The 17,628-nt window shown below is 48.7% G+C and overlaps 7 protein-coding genes across 7 annotated transcripts; 3 read left to right on the top strand and 4 right to left on the bottom strand.

Moving 5' to 3' along the window:
• Positions 1–1,109: 1,109 nt before the first annotated feature.
• On the top strand, positions 1,110–1,639 carry BKA55DRAFT_687770 (uncharacterized protein; the record flags this gene model as incomplete). The annotated part of the gene is made up of 2 exons (XM_046199116.1): positions 1,110–1,374; positions 1,425–1,639. The coding sequence occupies 2 exons, from the start codon at positions 1,110–1,112 to the stop codon at positions 1,637–1,639; spliced, it is 480 nt and encodes a 159-aa protein (XP_046052179.1).
• A 374-nt stretch (positions 1,640–2,013) lies between these two features.
• BKA55DRAFT_687769 (uncharacterized protein) lies at positions 2,014–2,840 on the bottom strand (the record flags this gene model as incomplete). The annotated part of the gene is made up of 2 exons (XM_046199115.1): positions 2,014–2,388; positions 2,508–2,840. The coding sequence occupies 2 exons, from the start codon at positions 2,838–2,840 to the stop codon at positions 2,014–2,016; spliced, it is 708 nt and encodes a 235-aa protein (XP_046052178.1).
• A 52-nt stretch (positions 2,841–2,892) lies between these two features.
• Positions 2,893–3,495, top strand: BKA55DRAFT_505563 (ankyrin repeat-containing domain protein; the record flags this gene model as incomplete). Its single annotated transcript, XM_046187202.1, has 1 exon — positions 2,893–3,495. A coding segment is annotated over one exon (603 nt), but the record flags the coding sequence as incomplete, so codon positions are not given.
• Positions 3,496–4,618: 1,123 nt separating this feature from the next.
• Positions 4,619–5,765, top strand: BKA55DRAFT_592198 (ribokinase; the record flags this gene model as incomplete). Its single annotated transcript, XM_046195356.1, has 4 exons — positions 4,619–4,793; positions 4,878–4,920; positions 4,993–5,481; positions 5,531–5,765. The coding sequence occupies 4 exons, from the start codon at positions 4,619–4,621 to the stop codon at positions 5,763–5,765; spliced, it is 942 nt and encodes a 313-aa protein (XP_046052176.1).
• Positions 5,766–5,923: 158 nt separating this feature from the next.
• Positions 5,924–7,300, bottom strand: BKA55DRAFT_505915 (uncharacterized protein; the record flags this gene model as incomplete). Its single annotated transcript, XM_046187229.1, has 2 exons — positions 5,924–6,248; positions 6,297–7,300. 2 exons carry the CDS (start codon positions 7,298–7,300, stop codon positions 5,924–5,926), a joined length of 1,329 nt encoding a protein of 442 aa, XP_046052175.1.
• Positions 7,301–8,017: 717 nt separating this feature from the next.
• On the bottom strand, positions 8,018–9,870 carry BKA55DRAFT_506605 (general substrate transporter; the record flags this gene model as incomplete). The annotated part of the gene is made up of 5 exons (XM_046187275.1): positions 8,018–8,206; positions 8,257–8,654; positions 8,704–9,041; positions 9,096–9,574; positions 9,646–9,870. The coding sequence occupies 5 exons, from the start codon at positions 9,868–9,870 to the stop codon at positions 8,018–8,020; spliced, it is 1,629 nt and encodes a 542-aa protein (XP_046052174.1).
• A 3,148-nt stretch (positions 9,871–13,018) lies between these two features.
• On the bottom strand, positions 13,019–17,447 carry BKA55DRAFT_299463 (uncharacterized protein). The gene is made up of 7 exons (XM_046185592.1): positions 17,154–17,447; positions 16,886–17,102; positions 16,395–16,832; positions 15,736–16,329; positions 15,575–15,686; positions 15,236–15,523; positions 13,019–15,183 (listed from the first exon to the last, which is right to left on the bottom strand). The coding sequence occupies exons 1-7, from the start codon at positions 17,412–17,414 to the stop codon at positions 13,152–13,154; spliced, it is 3,942 nt and encodes a 1,313-aa protein (XP_046052173.1). The 5' UTR covers positions 17,415–17,447; the 3' UTR covers positions 13,019–13,151.
• Positions 17,448–17,628: the final 181 nt, after the last annotated feature.

Below are 17,628 nucleotides of genomic sequence, written 5' to 3'. Positions count from 1 at the left end.
GGCATCTTGCATAACGACGGTTGAAGAATAGCGTTGGATCTTTAGTAACTTTTACCGTTTTAGCAGCAACACAATATGCCATTTAGTAGGCACAGATATGAATATATTATTAGAAAATCCATACCCTCGATGGTTGAACTTGTGATAATACTCAGACAGTGACGCGCCCGAGGGAACTTGATATAACCTTAACCAGACTAATTCGCTGGTATAATACATTAGCTTTGTCCGGATGATGGCATAATAAGTTCGGCATCCATTGTTAGGTTGAGGTGATAACGTGAATCTCTTGTACTCCCCTCAACTTCTTTGACCAAGCTGCCAAGCTGGACAATGAATTAACTGGCTAATTTGACCGTGCTCGATGTCTATATGTGAATCGGCGCTCAGCCCCAGTGTTGAAAGGCATGGCATCGGCAAATACGAAAAAGGGGGTTCCTGTAAATCTTGACACTGCCTGCCCTGAGTAAACCATGTGTTGACATCGAAGGACACCAGGTTTATAATCAAGTCGCACAATAACCCTTGTGACCTGCAGTGGCTGAAATTAAGACAGTCAGAGTCCCGCAACATTCGGCCTTCGCGTTATAAGGATAGTTGCGAGGCTAAGAGACATACCACGCGCCGGCCGTGGCTGCAGGCGTGCATTAGAGGCTGATTGTGAAACCATCCATCAGTCATAGTCTTGTCGGTGTATGACAGTCTTATTTCGGCGTTTGAGCGGGAGGGCATCGGGATCGGGTCTCAAAAGAACTGCCAGTCCTTCTCATTGCGTATGATCCAAGAACTTACTACCACTGATGCATTGTATAATAACAAACCCTGGAGAAAACCCGGGCGAGACTATATACCCGATAGGCGGCGGTTTCCCATTCCGAGAGCTCGGCAGGTTGATATGTGACGGAAAGATACTCATATCAGCATAAGCAAGCCATGATTACTGACAGCCTGACAAACCTGTGCCACTTAAAATCGATCATGATTGGCGTCTCTTCCTGCCTGAACGCAATGGCTGAGTGCGGGGCCACATTTCTCTTTGCCCTGAGATCATTCTCTACCCTCACGGCCGATGGCAACATGTCGAAGTGGACAACGTGCCACGCATTGACATGTTGATCGGGGACTGGGAGAGCCAGGTGAACGAATGCGACGATATCGAAATCACTCGCCGATTGATCGACCTTTTCTTCATATCGGTCCTTCTCGATGCTGGTGATACCTGGCGCTATACTGAGCCTACGACGGGTCAGGTCTACGAACGTAGCGAGGGTATCGCGGTTCTCGTGCTGATCTTCTCAGAAGCCTGGGAGAGTCACTACTTGACAACGCGCACGTCTTCGGAACACAGGGACGCCCTGGAAGACTTGCCGGTAAGTAATCACTGCCACACCCCCTTATACTGACGTCGACTAAAAGCTCCTCAGACTTTCTCTCCAAGACGGCTGTTGAGTCGTCGCACCTCGATACCCTGAAATTTTGGGACTTGCTTCCAACGCTTCTCATCCCAGTCTGGCCCAAAGGCCGAACCGTCGTCGATGATATACCCATTGGTGATGCGTGGCCCCTGAGCGCTTTGAGATACGGATCGACTTCCCAATACCTGGCCGACAGTGTCCAGCGATTCCATAAGCCCACTTAACGGCTGACGTACTTGCTGATGGTTCCTTTCCAGAGGATCCTTGGAAACTGATGGATCAACGTAGACCCAGTCAAGGCCTTGGCAGAGTGTCCCAACGGCGGCTTGTTTGCTGACATGGGCGTGCTCTCCTTGACTGAAGAGGCACTCGGTCGTGGACTCAAAGTCTGGCCGTGAAGTTGCTGCGCAGCGTCGACCCGAAATCAAGTCAAGCCCTATCTTGACCAAGAGCGATGGGACTGTCTTTCAAAGTAGCTTTCTTTCATCACATCACCTCAGAGCTAGCGGAAAATTGGCCTGATTGCCCATATCCTTTTGTATTCAATGTCATGCTATCTCCTATCGAGTAGTTCCTCGTGATGTCGTAAGCCTAAGCACTAAGCTAGCTGGGATGGAAGCACCCAAGCTTCATCTTCATCTTCGTCTTTCTCAATAGTGAGGCCCTGCATGTCTCCATCCTCCAAATTGACAATCTCATAATTTACCTCGTCAGCTTCCTCTTCCTCGATCTCAGGTCCATCATCAACTAGTACCGCCTTCCTGACCACTCTTTTCGCGGTAAGGGCGGGTGCACCAACAAGAAACGCTCTTTTGTGGTATATCTTCTGGACTTGAATGCCAAGAACAAAGTCGGCCGGTCCAGAAAAGGAAGAAACAAGCTCGGAGTCAGAGGATGCGCCAGCCATGACCTCAACTTGCAGGTCGACAGGCCCTGCGGGACTTTGAACGCTGGCCTCTGCATTGCCCTCCATCTGCCAGTCTCGGAAAGCAGCTCAGGTGATCTGGCTGCATGGAGAGCTGGGTAATAACAAGCAGTATTGCGTTAGTAAAGAGCGTCAATAGATTCGAGTCGGTAAACGAGCTTGCTTACCTGGACACCTCTTTCGAGGAAAACTTTATTGTCGATTAAATGCTCCAGGTCACGCAAAAGTGCGCACAGACGAGTTGCAAGGAACTCCCAATTCGGATCATCGCTTGATAGTTTGCCAACGTCAAAAGTTTGCTGTCTCGTTATGTTGTATTCAAATTCGGACCGAAGGGCCTGGATTACATACGCGAGGTGAATCTTATCAGGGTTGGCCAAGGTGCCAAAATGACCATGAGCTACATCGTCAGTGGTCGGGAGCGTATCGGCAGCATAGAACACTGGGTGGAGGGCCTTTAGGACTCGCCACCGCAAACGAACGGAAACGACATCCGACATAGCGATCCTTATAGATAAAGGTGCTCGGATAGAAGCAACAGACCAGATATATGGACGCACGCCGTTGTCTTGGGCTGCTGCGGGAGGACACGTTGGCGTTGTACGGGTATTATGCATCGAAGGTGCGAACGCTGATGCAGTCGATGATTCACATCGCACTCCATTGTCGTGGGCAGCTTCAAGAGGAAACGAAGATACCTTGCAGCTTCTCATCGATGCCAGTTCAGATATTAAGTCTGCAGACTCTCAATTTTTGAGAGCTCCACTCCACTGGGCAGCTTCCAGAAACAGGCCAGGTAACGTAAGACTACTTCTACAGCATGGAGCCCAAGTTGATGCTATTGATGGGTCGTCCAGAACGCCGTTGTCCTTAGCTTCGGAAGAGGGATACGCTAGTGTCGTCGAGATACTCCTCAAGAATGGGGCTAACATCGAGGCCTGTCATCCTGTGCATGAACAAGCTCCTTTATCAATGGCGTCTGAGTGTGGACATGAAGATGTGGTACGGTTGCTGTTAGCGCATGGGGCCAAGGTCGGCGCAACGGACTTCCAAGGCTTGACAGCACGGGACCGGGCTATTGATCAAGGGCACGATGAGATCACTAAAATGCTTGGAACCTATCAGGGGGAGCGGATTTCTTTGTCTTATAGATAGAATGTTTAAAGCATGTTCAGTAAGTTACTTGTTACAAAGAAAAGATTAAAATAGAAGAAAAAAATAGACATCATTTCCGTTTCTCGCACTCAGTTATCATAGATGAATCTAAGCATTCAGCGACAGGTCTCAACTGCAAATAACACATCTAGCTCACAATTTAATCGTCTCCAGCTGCAAATAACACATCTAGCTCACAATTTAAATCGTCTCCAGCTCGATAGTCGATATTTATATGATGCTTTATTGCCACCACTCGCTAATCATAGTCTATAAGTCTTCTTTCAAAGACTTTACATCAGCTCACCAAGCATAAACAATATCTTCAATAAACTTACCGGCACTGTAGGCACCTATTCAAGATCCAATACCCGATAGTAAGTATGCGAGGCTCAGTTGCACACCATTTATCTCATAAACAGCAATAATAAGAGTCGGCGTTGATTGATGAGGATTGGAGAGAGCTGAGATTCATGTAAAAGATTCCGAGTATCATAGTAATCACTGTATCCTTGGACTGCAGCAATATTTACAGAACAATAGAAGGTCATCGTAGAAAGATAAACCATTCGTCAGCCGATGTTATCCGCCAGGTCTCCAAGAATTGCTAGAGCGAGACGAGCTACAACGATGTACGATGGGATGGTGAGATTGATCCGTCCAATTGCCACGTGAAGTGCCTGGGACAAATCATATATGGTAGGGAAGAAGATGACGGATGATAATGGGGAGAATGAAGCGGCAAATAAGGTCAGACAAATGATCTGAAAACGTTGAGGCTTGGTGAAAATGCGTAAAAGGGCAAAGGAACTGGCGCTTCGGCCGATACATCGCAAAGCTCTGTGACAAGGTTTTGCTTCCTTTGTGGTGGCGACATGATTGAACTTGACAGAGAGATTCACCGGGGCTAGAGATGACTGTTCATGTTGAAATTGAACTGGTTTAAGTGCTTGATCTGGTCGACTCGACGCGGGGCGTTAGGACAAAGACGTAATTCAGTTGGTGGTTCGTCGAAGTTGGTGACGCTCTGTCCCATCGCTTGTAACCGCCGAGAATTTGAACCTTTGTTTGCACCCTTACTTCATCTTTTCAATGCACAAGAGTACAGAACAGGGTCACGGAGATGTCACCAAAGACTATCGCCGTCATCGGAGCTCTGGATGCTGACTTGATAATGGTTACGATCCGCATTCCTGACCGCGGTGAGAGCGTCTGCGCAAATCATTGCCAAGAAGCTCTTAGAGGTAAGGGAGCAAACTCGGTCATTGCAACCTACAGAACATGCCATCAGAGACCACGTTCAGCAGGAGAAACACTGCCAGATGACCCTCTCATCGTTGCAACAGAGCAGCTCACAGTTGGGGGTGAAGATGATGTCTAAGTAAAGATGATCAGGGCGGTTGGCGATGATAGATACGGGGAAAGGTTCATCGCCGAGCTGAATAAGAATGGCGTTAATGCTTCGGGGATCACCACAGTCCCTAATACCAGCTCAAGCATTTGCTTCGTCATGGTAGAAGACCAGACACGAGAAAACCGCTGTCTTTTCATGCCTAGTTCTACAGCCACTTGGAGAGAGGAGGACTTCATCGACGCACAGCAGCTTGGAGGCGGGACACGGCCAGACCTGGTATTAGCCCAGATGGAGATTCACAAGGAAGTTGTTGAAACCATGCTGATGGCTTCTGGCAAGGCTGGCATCGATTTCTGTCTCAAGGCTGCTCCTGCAATCCCAATCAGCAAGCGCCTTTATCGACACCTGACGCATTTGCTCGTAAATGAATCTGAAGCGGCCATTATGTCAGGGCGTGAAAGAGATGAAGTTAACCTGGAAACATGGCCAACTATTGCGCAGGAGTTCTTGAGTCGTGGCATCAGAAATGTGGTCATTACACTGGGAGCAAAAGGTGCATTCTATGCCAATGCTGAGGGAAGCGGCCATTGCCCTGCATTCGATGTTCAAGTTGAGGACACCACCGGAGCCGGGTACGTTTTCTCATCGCCTCTCTAAGCATGATCTGACGTTATTGAGTAGTGACGCCTTCGCCGGGGCATATGCTTCAGACTACATGAGGCAAAAGACCACAGGTGGATGGGATAACAGAAGTGCAGTTGTTGGTGCAAATAAGGTTGCTACCATTACGTTTACGAGTCTAGGGGTACAAGAGGGGATTCCTTGGTCAGACAACATTGATAATTTTGACGCGCCGGTGAAGAGGCTCGAATTTATACGGTCAAAATTGCCTGCTGGTCTGGGTGGTGGAGCTTGAATCCGAGACGTATCTGTCGTCGGAGTGGTTAATGTGACGGATGGATGACTTCAGTTACTAGTTTAGGTAGTGGAAGACGACGTTGTTTACATGCAAGATAGACAATATTTCTTAACCTTCGATAGTTTTGCTATAGTACATTGTCACAGTGACCTCTCTCAAACCATAGTTCGAAGTCCTCTCTCGAGGACGACGCCAGCCACACCAACACCCAACACTCCAAGCGTCCAGGTATTCTTAAACTCCTCCAACTTGGGCCAGAAGCTGTTCTTCTGCTGTCGGTACTCCTCAAACTCCTGCGCCTTTACAGCGTCGTGCTTTGAGTATCGCTCTGCTTGACTCTCCTCGTTCTCCTTGTCACCACCAAGGTAGCGCAGGAAGACGTAGTTGGCGATTGGGCCGAGAGCAGTAATGGGATGGAGGATACCGGCGCCGAGAAGAAGAATGGGGAATGAGGCGTGGATTAGGGCGTCGCCAAGATAGCTGATATTTGTTAGCTTGGGTGTGTTCGTCAGTATGAGGTGAACTTACTTGGGGTGTCGAACAATGCTCCAGACGCCCTCGCGGTTGATTCCCTGAGCAGTGTCGTCCTTCTTGAATGACTCAAGCTGGGCATCGGCCAAGGTCTCAAGAGCGAATCCGGTAGTGAACAAAAAGATGGCTAGTGAGTGGAAGACAGATCCGTTGGAAGTGAAAGGTGAGGCGACAGCGCTCTCCGCTACAGCGCGGAAAGGAATTGTAAAGGGAAGCGAGATGATAGTCTGCGCGACAGCCTCGGGCAGAAATGTGGTAAACAGCGCCATGTTCCAGAAACCGGGATCCTTTCTCTTAACGTCATAGCGAGGGTCATCCTTTCCGCGCTTCAAGCTTCGCGACACAACGCGGGAAGTAAGTCTCACTCCCCAAGCAGTAACACCAGCGAGGAGAAGCTTCTGCGAGTATCCAAGACCATTCCAAGCATCAAGAGGCGAAACATTATCGTAAACATAGCGAGAACCAATAGCGCTCCACCAAGCATTCAACGTCATTCCAGAAGCCCAAAGAAAGTCCTTCCCCTCAACTCTATCCGCATACCGCGAAACCCCGTACGCGACCGCCGACAAACCAGCATGCAGACTAAAAGACGGTAAGACTGCGGAGTGCAGTAGTCCTAGCGCACTAGTTCCAAAACCTTGATACGCGGTGCGATTGAAATGCGAGCCATAAACATCTTGTTCGGCCCCAGATGACCCGAAACTCGCCCGAGGCAGAGGTGGAGAATGCCCGGCAAACTTGCTGCCGTAGATATCCTGCTCGGCACCAGATCCAGCGAAAGAAGGTCTTGGTAGAGACGGGGAGTGGTCGGCGAATTTACTGCCGTAGACATCTTGTTCGGCTCCAGATCCGGTGAATGCCCCGTGGGGAAGAGAGGGCGTGTGACCGGCTAGTGTATTACCGTAAATGTCTTGTTCGGCGCCGGAGCCAGTAAAGGTGCCTCTTGGGAGGGACGGTGAATGATTGGCGAGTTTACCGCCGTAGATATCTTGTTCCGCCATGATTGAGATGTGTGAATTGTGTGAGAAATTGAGAATTAGTGATGGCAGAATGGTTGGAGATCATGATATACTGGTAAAGGTGGAGCTGGAACCATCGTAAATATTGCGTCATGGGTTATATCATCATTGCATCGTCGACGCGTTTCTGTGGAAAGTGATGACTAAGGTCATTCTCCATGTTTCAGTATTGTTATAATAACCAACATGGTTTTCCTTCTTGCCTGTCAGTAGCAGGTTGAAAGCAGATGTCAGCTCTACCGGCTTGGGACGGCGATGTTTGTCGGAGGTACATATTCCGACGAGTGAGAAATGGGGTCCGAAAATAGATCAGATTGAACTGCCACTAGCTTAACGGCCCATCTTCTGCCGGAACTGCCCCGACGTGCTGGCAAATGCGACCGCGTCAAGAGCAATGTGCCGTGAGACGCGCCATGCAAGTCGCGTATCGTACCGCATGATTGGGACAACAGCTACGACACAACAATCACAAACAACGAGAACATATTATGATAATCATGATTAAATATTCCTAGAAAGTCTGTAGGCAACAAGACAAGTTAAATTGCCTTACTACTGAATGACTACATAGGTCCACTTGTGATGTACAAAACCACGTTAGATAATCCAGCCGCTTAAATAAACAGAGCAACACGAGGGATCCAGCTTGGTCTTCCCCAGGAGAAACCACGCTGTTGTCCTCCTTGATAGTAGCAACATCTACTCGTCGTCGTGGACATCGATGACGGTCTTCTTCCACTTGCGGGCGGGGACCTTGCGCTTGAAGAGAATGTCGATCTCTCGGTAAGATCGGTTCTTCATCTCAGGGAGCCAGATGAATGCCAGGACCAAGCAGAAGAAACCGGTACCAGCCCAGACATAACCGCACTTGCCACCGAGGTTGGCGCCCTGTAAATTGTTAGTTGCTGCTTTAATTGAGATTAAGAAGATGGACTTACAGTGGGATTAAGCATCCATGAGGAGAGGAAGATACAGGGGATGTTGACGAGGTAGTAGCAACCACGGCCGACACCAGTGGTGAGAGGTCGAAGACGGATGGCAGAGGTCTCTCCGATGATGACCCAAGAAGCGGGAGCAGGTCCGAGGGTGAAGAGGACGGAGACAATGAGACCGAGAGCAGCCTGGGTGTTGGAGTTGACGGTGGACTTGACATCACCGACAGTGGCGGCAATACCAAGAGCGACCAGAAGAACAGTGTTTCCAAGAGAACCCCAAAGGTAGATGGATCGTCGACCGAAGTAACTGGTGAGAATCCAAGACAGCATGACGAAGACGGTCTGGAGGGCGGAGGTGATGAGACCCATAGCGAAAGCGGTCTTGTTAGGCATACCGGCCTCTGTAAATAAGTCAGTACAGTTCATCAAAGCTCACGGGGATCCACTTACGCTCGAAGAAGTAAACAGCCTGGTTAGCGATCAGGTTACCAGTAAGGTTCTGAGCGGCGTAGACGCAGCAAACGATGGCAGTACGGTAGGCATCAGTGCCCTGGAACAGCTCAATGAAGCTGGGCTCCTTGACGGTCTTCTCGAGATCAATGGTTCGCCTCATCATAGCAATAGCTTCTTGAGCGTTGTCGACGTGAGTAGAACGTCCGAGACGTCGAACGGCCTTGGCAGCTTCTTCAAGACGACCCTTTCGGACGAGCCACCAGGGAGACTCGGGGGAGAGGAAGATGAGGATGGCGAGGGGAGTGGGGAACATCCACTGAAGAGCGATAGGCACACTGAGACTTTGTTAGCGATTTGAGAGATTGGTGATAAGAATTGAGAGAACATACCGGAAAGCAGCCTGCTCATGAAGATCATTGTAGCGGTAAGCAACGGCACCGACGATAATAGCACCAATAGCCCAGAACATCTGAAGCATCTGCGTAGCAGGCGCACGAAGCTGGAGAGGCACAATCTCGGAACAGTAAGCAGGAGAGTTGGCGATGAAAATACCCCAAGGGATACCCTCAAGAAGCTGAGCGACAAGCATGACAGGGAGAGAGTCGGCAAAGTAGAAGATGAAGATGAAGGCGTTGAGGGTCATGAGACCGCCGATGGTTGCCCATCGGTATCCGATACGGCTGGTGATGGGACCGGCGATGGTGACACCGATAATGGCACCGATAGGACCACCGACTTGAAGAGCAGATTGCCACTTTGTCTCAATGACATATTTGCCCTTGGTGTCACTCCAGATACCGTATCTGTCGGCGAAAGCGGGGAGGGCGATGAAGTTACCGATGAGGAAAACACAGTAAGCCTCCATGATCTACGCCATTAAACTCAAATTAGCCATAATTCACCGGTGAGGGGTAATTCCTTGGGGGCGGCGCTGCATACAATTGTGCAAGACATGTTGAAGGCCCAGAGAGAAGCAGCGGGATAAGCTCTAACGGCCTCGAGAACGGTCATGTTATGCTCCTGGTTCTCGGCGTCAATGGCGCCCTGCTTGTCGGCGGCCATCTCCTTCTTTGCCTCGACATCGTAGGCATGGTCGATATGGGCCTCCTCGCCCTTGACCTCTGAGATGCCGCCAACGCCCTTGTTATCGTCGATGTTGCTCATGTTGACGTGTTATTGAAAATCAACAATGATTGAGGATGGAAACGAGAAAAAGCGAGAAATGCAACGGTGCCGAGCGTTGACATTTATAAGAAAATTGAAACGTCGCGTTGGAAAAGATGCCGATCGTATGGATCCCTGCTCTTAACCTAGCAAGGTATGGAGTAGTAGCATCGAAATTAAAAAAGTACCCTAAGCAACCGGGAAAACTGGCAAAAAAGGGCTTCGCGATGATACGTAGCGTGCGTCGGTGCCGGGGTGTGTTGATTTTAGGCATCTGGGGTATGGTTCCCTCGGGCATTAGACGCACGAATAGAAGCACAGTTGGAGACCAACAGCATTTCAAGGGCGGCCTATGAACGAGGAGTTCCCCGCGAGAAACCCCGCAGACTACCCCGGATCAATACACCACTACGGCGCGACTCCGGCGGGAGGAGTTCGGGGTCATGCCAGGATGGGACAAGGTTGCATCCTGATCGGTCTTAATTTCCCCGTTTTACTCCAACATCTCCACGCTTGCTTGTGACTCTCGTGGTATTTACTACCGAGCCGAGGTGAGGCTCTACAGAAACATGCCGATCCGAAGTTTACATGCCGAGAACCCAGTCTCAATCTCAAAAAAAGAAAGAAGTTAGACTGTGTCTCTATCTGGGGAAAGGCGGGTCTTATTCTCCAGTGTATACGGTTATCATCAAAAGTACTGGAGAAGCTGGGGAACCCCCCTCCTCAACACGCGAGCGAATCATCAAACACCCGGCTAAACGCACCACAAAAAACAAGAATTGGAGGGCTACAAGCTCCATCCCTGCTCCTCCTTGTCCTCCCATGCTACCCCATCTCCGTCCCCTGGAATCTCACGTGGGCCATACGAAAAGTCCAGAACCATAACCTGTAACAGTCGCACTTCCCGCACAGGCGCGCCAATTGTTCTTGACGCGCTTCTGCTAGCGTGTGGAATTAATGCACCTATCGGGTCACACTCCCGGTGGTGCCAAGAGCGGCATTCCTTGCCGTTGATCCTTCGAGAAGCAGTCAGGCAAATGCAGGGTAGTTTTGGTACATTTATTTCCAGGTGACACTTCCTGATTTGCGCGTGTAGATTTTTAAGAGTGGTAATTTAAACTTAATGTCTATGGCTTATTTCCTATAGGAGCGTTAAGCGTGAATCCCAACGGTCCGGGTAAAGTAACCTGGCGTATGTGAAAGCACAAGTGACAGCTGAGATGCAGAATAAAGGCTGAAACCAGCTGGTGATGGACGGCTGGGCTAGGTTGCCCCAGACTTGCATCCGTCAAATTCGGATTCCACGTGGTTTGTGTTGCATTAGTTGAGGTCTCCTCTTTAATCTGTCATCTGGAGTCGTATTCAGAGTCTAGGTTAGGTTGCGTTCAAGATGGACTGGTGCTGCAATGAGACATGTCGGGAATGTTGCCGATTGACGCGAGAAGGTTGAAACCAGGTGAGAACTGGAATTGTAAAAACGACAAGACATATTTGGTCCTTGATCTATGAATTACGCCCTGACTCGCAATAAAAGAATGAATAATCGTTATTGCACATCTAGTTGCTCAAGACGGTCACTGGCGACGCAACCAAAAACACCGATCTATTCAAGCCACCTGAGAAACGTGACGTCTGATCACAGAGTTCCGGCACAGGGTAAGCTGCCCCTAAGCGAAATGCATCTTAATCGTATACCCATCAGGGCGCGCCGCTACTGGTTCGCATCCCAGTCTGGCATGCCTTGGAGAATCTCCACTCCCAAGCCGTGGAGTCTTTGTAGATTCAGGTGGGCAGGGACAGATGATCGCCTCGATCTGAATTTAAGCTGTGAGACAGTTGAAGTTTATCCAAGATTAAGAATCAGCGCGTATGACAAAGAGTTGCGTGAATGGAATGATTATAAGCTAGCTGCGTCAACTAACGTCTCCACCTTATAGAAAGTTACTGTTATCTCCTTTCCCGAAATGTCTTGTTCTTTCGTATAGTTCTCGGTCGTGGAGAGGTGCAGGTTGCAGACAGGATGGTGACATTTAATTCACCTTTGACGGCAAGTACCTCTTGTCTTGACGCCCTGAACCTTCCTCCAGATTGGGTTACTTCGTTGCTAGTCGGATTCGACAACCGTCCTCTACAGTTCATGTGGCGAAGAAGGCTACCAGTTCCACCATGAGGAAGAGCGCATGCCTCGATGCCTGCGCTACTACATACAACACGCGGAGGTTCAGCGAAGTACGACCATTGGCTCGAGAATATCTAGGCTAAAGCGATATGTACTGTGGAAAGAGATGGTGTGTGATGAAAATCCTCTTACTCGAAGATCTTCGACATGCTAGCTACATCAGACGCAAGCCCAGCGTTGAGAGTTGGTTTTCGTAAGAAAGACATACACCTCTGCTGTTACTACTAAGTGAACTCTCTCATGATTGCGTCTGAAAATCACCTCTAGTACATGAAATATGTGAGCTCGTTACTATCAGCTGTACTTTTGAAGCAATCTTAACGGGCTTTGGTGAAGCTGTGATAGGAAGCTCTTCTGTGCCATCGCTTCCATGAGCTGAATGAGCCATCTACAAGCTCCAAAGTAGTTTGGAAGGATGTTCTGATGAGTAAGTGATTGGTTGCCGGCTGAGTGCTGATGCTGCGAAGAACCAATCCCAATTGGTTCGCATAAGACTGTATCCCCAAGACTCTCCCTTGAACTAGCAGGGGCATAATCAGCGTTAACGGCTGATGAGGTGTAGTTCTCCAATTCTTTTGGGGGAGGCCTAGGCTTTCATCCAATATTATACCCAACCGTGGTCCTCAATCTATTCAATGGCTTTCACCAACTGCTCCCTCCCTGACACGCCGGGGATCTTGTTGTCGGACCCGGCGGGTACGTACCGCCGACCAAGGCACCCACCCCATTCATAGAACACGGTCCCTTCCCAGTTCCCGATTTTCTGCCTGGTTCCATCTTTCCCCTTCTCAACTTCCAAAATCCACGGCACCGGAACGATCCTTGAATTGCTCTCATTCAGCAGCGTAGTGGCTAATACTCGAATAATTCCTTCACCGGTCCTGCTATATACAGGCAGTACGCCAATTGCGCGATGAATGAAGGAAAACCAGCATGTAAAGTGCCGAATGCCCATTGTAGTTCATACGATAATATATTCTTCCGCGCTCTGGGACCCAGTTCCGTCACGTTCATAACGAGCTAACGGACATGCCACGGTATATAAGCCAAATAATAACAAAGTGGTTTGTTCATATCTATGCATCATATCAACACTAAAACGTCAGATAGTGTTAAATCCAATTGAATCCATGATATTCAGTGCTTCTCGTAACATTTCGTTCCTTGCAAAGTCTCGCACCTTTCTCCGATCGGCATCAGTTGACTTGGCTTGATATTCCACCAGGACTCGTTGCACTTCGGAACATGTAAGTAAGAACTTGGCTGAGTTGGTTGAGCTTTGTAGACTGTAAGAGTCAAGAAAATGGCGTTCTGAAAGTTTCATCGCGTAATGAAGTGGCGTGAGTGCCTCTTTGGACTCATCTGACGTCCATGCAAGTCTCGGGTCTGCCCCAAAGAGATACGCGAGAGCCTCCATATTCACAACGACAATGCCATCGATTGATGCAGAAAACACGGTTTGTCCTTTGTTGTTTCTACAGAATAGGTCGACAGACTTGTTCTCCAGCAGCACGCGAAGCCAGTGAGCAGATATTACCTCATGTAATGGACTTTGCCCCGAATTGTCCCTGTGGTTGATATCTACGGTGTTGTCAAGAACAGCTTGCAAAACAGCTTCCGAGGTAGCCCATCTCGTTGCTACATGTGCCGGCAGTTCGCCATCATTATCCGGAATATTGGCGAGTTTGCCACCATCATATTGAGTGAGGCGCCGAACCAAGGACATACAGCTACTGCAATCCCCTCGGCATAGCCCTCTTATGCAGCAATGTAACGGGGTTTCCCCCTCCTTATTTCGGATTTGTAAGTAATCTGTATTGCCGATATCCATCGCAAATGTGGCAAGAGAATGGCATCTCGCACGAAGCGCCCTGTGGAAGTGTTCGAGATCTCGAAAAAAAAGGTCTCCCCAGATCTTGTATTCCGTACAATTGGATTGTGCAATGAATACCCCCTTCTCATCGTAGAACTCTGGTTTGGCATATCGAAACCAGGCATGTATCAGCGTGGCGTCTAATGAGTGATAACCCCTTCGGACTGATCTCAAATCGGTCTGGGATATTATCTGATCTGTAACCTGAGCCATCATTTCCGCAGGGTCCTGAGGCTGTTTTGCGGTCAAAAGCATGTCCAAGGCGGCTGGGCGGTTCGCGTGTATCGCCCGGGCAATGTGTTCTGCCAAGTTGGAATCGCTTGGGCCATTGCTGCTATGCAGAAAGAATTCCAAGATCTCGAGATGCTCTCGGTAAATTGCCGTAGCAACTGCAGTTGGTGTAGTGCTCCTCGTAATTATTGAACGAAAAGGGCCAACTCCGTTATCGACGAGGTACTTGCAGATATGACCATGTCCAGCCTCGACAGCAGCACACAGCGGTGGGACAGTCTTTGGACGAGTGCCGTAAAGATTAGCTCCCTCACGGTGGAATCTCTTAACTTCGTCGAGATTTCCAGCTTTACAAGCCTCGTAAAGGTTCCATTCGCCAGTCTCAAGGTCAGCAGGAAAGACAGCTTTGGCTCTGGATATGCTGTGGTGAAAGGCCTCATTATGACTTTCCAGTCGCTTTGAGGAAGCGTAGCCAACTGTATGGGCAAAGCAATCAACATGAGGGCACCTGTACGGTCTCTCATGTACTGCTAGGTGGTCTTTGAGTGCAGCTTCGTTCGAGCATCCCATGGCAAACTTCGAGCATTGAATCTTGTGACACTTGTGCCTCAGTGGTCCCTCGGTTGCGTCCAAAACAGCAGATTCGGACTTCTCTCGCTGTAAGCCTATAAGGGTTCGTACAACAAGGACATTATCTTGAATGGCCAAGTTCAAGTCTGGAGCGGTCTCATCGCCCTCCTCTGCCTCAGCTGAAGTTTTCCTGCAATTGGCTTTTGTCAAATCCACTGCTGCTGCTTTGACAGCTTCCGCTTTCAAGGCTGAGTCTGTCGAGGCCTCTACCGTTTCGATGTGGAGTGCATAATGAGCAGCAGAATAGTCCAAGAAACCAAAGTATCCCGAATGGATATCATCACTGATGTTTTGGCTCTTGGATTCGGTAAAAGGCTTAGAGGATAAGTAGCGACAACAAAAAAGGGCCATGTCGATATGCTCCTGTAGGAGATTGATCGTGCCGTTGCGGACCAGATATCTATTTTCATGTTAGCTCATATTTATACGTTGAGGATAGTATATGATCATACTTGGTTGCTGTTTCATGAACCATGCTGATGACCTGCTCAGATTCAATGTTGGGAAACAGATCGCAATTCGTTACGTCAACGAGAGAGCTGCATATGCTCTTGCAGCTGTCTCGACGCAGGTTCCTCATGTTGCAAGTCTCCTTATTTGCATTGATACAGAATCTCGACTGTATCTCGCGCCATCGAAGTGGTCTTGTCGCGCAAATCACCCAGCCCAGTATGCTCGTCACGGTCTTGTGACGCGAGGGTCCATGTTTCTTCAAAATCCGTTGAGCAATACGATCATAGCTGACTATGTTAGTGATCCCACTCCATGCTTGGCGTCTTTTGCTTACTCACGCTTGGTCCAAGTCTTCTGGGAACGTATCGCCTTCTAGTTCATCTTCGAATTCCTGTATTGAGTCCATTGCCGCAAGGTTTTCGAGCACCACTCGTGCATATAGAAACATGCCTAATCCTGGTAAATATTTATGAATCATAGACGGAAATACCATATATACCTTGAGATGCGCTTGATATCTTTGAAATCAAGTTTGCTTCTTCCTGTTGTGTCAATAAAAACCTAGCGCGTATCTTCGCAGTTTGTCCTTTGGTGAACTGCTCGATGTCGTGCTGGTGAGCATCAACCATGTCAAGTCGGATCTGAGGGTGAGACGATAATAACACATCAAGTCGTCCGTCCCTCTGTCCACAAATCAGTATCTTCAGGTCACAGCCACATGATGCTGCAGTTGGTAAAAGTCCATTTAGACACCAATTGATAGAAACCTCGTACTCGTTGTCCATTGCCTCGTCTAGTCCATCAAGGACAAGCGTTGCCGTTGGCCGAGACGTCAGCGAGTCATTTGCGAGTGTCTTTAGATCGACAAGCTCGTTGGACTCCATGGTGGACAGCTTTTCATAGGCGAATCTCATTATAGTTTCGTCTGCATTGACAAGTTGCATGATAACGTGTTGGAGCATGGACCGAGTCGTTCTCCGGTCCGCTGCATCGTGCTTGAAAAAGAAATACGCCAAGAAGCTCCGTCCAAGAGACTCAGAAGCTTGCCTACGCTTCTGATGACGAATGATTGTCTTTGCTAAGGTGGACTTTCCTATACATCCGATAATGAGTCAGTTGACAGATAATCCCAGAATCGGAAATGTGTCGATGACTTACCGGAACCAGGGGAGCCATTGAGGAACAAGACCCTATTCGCTGCAGACTTTCCTCCTTCCCAGCACTTGAAAGTTGGATTAGAAAATATCCAATTGCCAGAATCCTGAACTATGGGATCCCGCGGTTCCAATTGAAGGTCAGTTCGAGATTTTGAAACGTCCAATCTACTTTCTAAGTAGGTCTTCATTTCTTGTGCTTGCAGTGCCTTGCTCTGTAACTGCTCAGAAGCCAAGGTAGATTTTATATCTTCGAGACTGGTTTGCAAATTACTGAACTGGTCTTTGGCGTACTGGTCGGAGTCTTGGACCTCCTTGAGGATAGCGTGGGATTGTAGCTTGTCGTCTGATAGCAGAGCCTGTTTGCGTTTGAGACTTTCGAGAATAGGCTTGACTTCACGCCGAAAGCTTCCCCAAGCCCATTTAAAGAGTCTTTTCCATTCTAAGCCAAACAATCAGCAGGGATAAGAGATATAGAGGGGCGGGTATACCAACCTGGACGAGAAAAAACATCTAGAACGCATCGATGGAAGCGAAGTATATCGGAGAAATAATCCTCCAAAACCAATTTCAGGTGATCTCTACTCTGAATGAGGTTATGGAAGAAGGCGAGGTTACCGAGTGCTTCTGCAATCTCTTCGTAAGCATCAATTAGTTGCCTGACAGCGTCTGTCCAGGTGGTGGCAATCATAAGTGCCAGCTTGATCGGACCCTAAAGTACATCGTCAATACCAAAATGGCGGCAATCAACAACTTGTCTTACCCAAATGAAAGCCACGAAGTCACTGGCGTTGAGGAATATTGCGACAAGTTTCTCAACATGCTCCATTGCGTGGAGAAATCTCTGGACTCGGGTCAATTTGCAAAGGTCATTCCTGCGCCCCAGTATGTTCTGAGTTGCCTGGATCGTGTCGTTCAGAGTTTTCTGATTGACTCCCTCCATCTTCTTGATCTGATCATCAGAAAGCTCTCGACGAAAGAGGTCTAAAGACCTTTCAAAGCTAGTTTGTTGGTTCGATGCCATCTTTCGTGATAATGTGAGGGTTGCTGAATATTGTGGAATGAAGCTGAAGGGAATGGGTCCGAGAATCAGGCTTAATATTAGCCACATGTCTGCCGCCTCACTTTCAACCTAAGGCAGACCGACTTGTGTTTTGTGGCTGAAAATCACAACCAACAAGAGCGAAGAATCACCAATTAGTTGGGGTAGGACCAGCGGGGCAGTGCTGTATTTTCCG

This window comes from Fusarium redolens (assembly GCF_020744475.1).
Source record: "Fusarium redolens strain MPI-CAGE-AT-0023 chromosome Unknown BKA55scaffold_5, whole genome shotgun sequence".
In the NCBI taxonomy this organism is placed as follows: Eukaryota; Fungi; Ascomycota; class Sordariomycetes; order Hypocreales; family Nectriaceae; genus Fusarium; species Fusarium redolens.
The sequence above is the reverse complement of the archived record's forward strand: the minus strand, read 5'-3'. Positions and strand labels throughout refer to the sequence as shown.

Bases quoted from the DNA above. Each gene is read 5' to 3' on its own strand.
- BKA55DRAFT_299463 (XM_046185592.1), bottom strand. From the start codon at position 17,414: ATGGCATCGAACCAACAAACTAGCTTTGAAAGGTCTTTAGACCTCTTT. The intron at 16,330-16,394 runs GTAAGTCATCGA...TCGGATGTATAG, and splicing joins CAATGGCTCCCCTGGTTCCG to GAAAGTCCACCTTAGCAAAG. The intron at 15,184-15,235 runs GTATGATCATAT...ACATGAAAATAG, and splicing joins GTTCATGAAACAGCAACCAA to ATATCTGGTCCGCAACGGCA.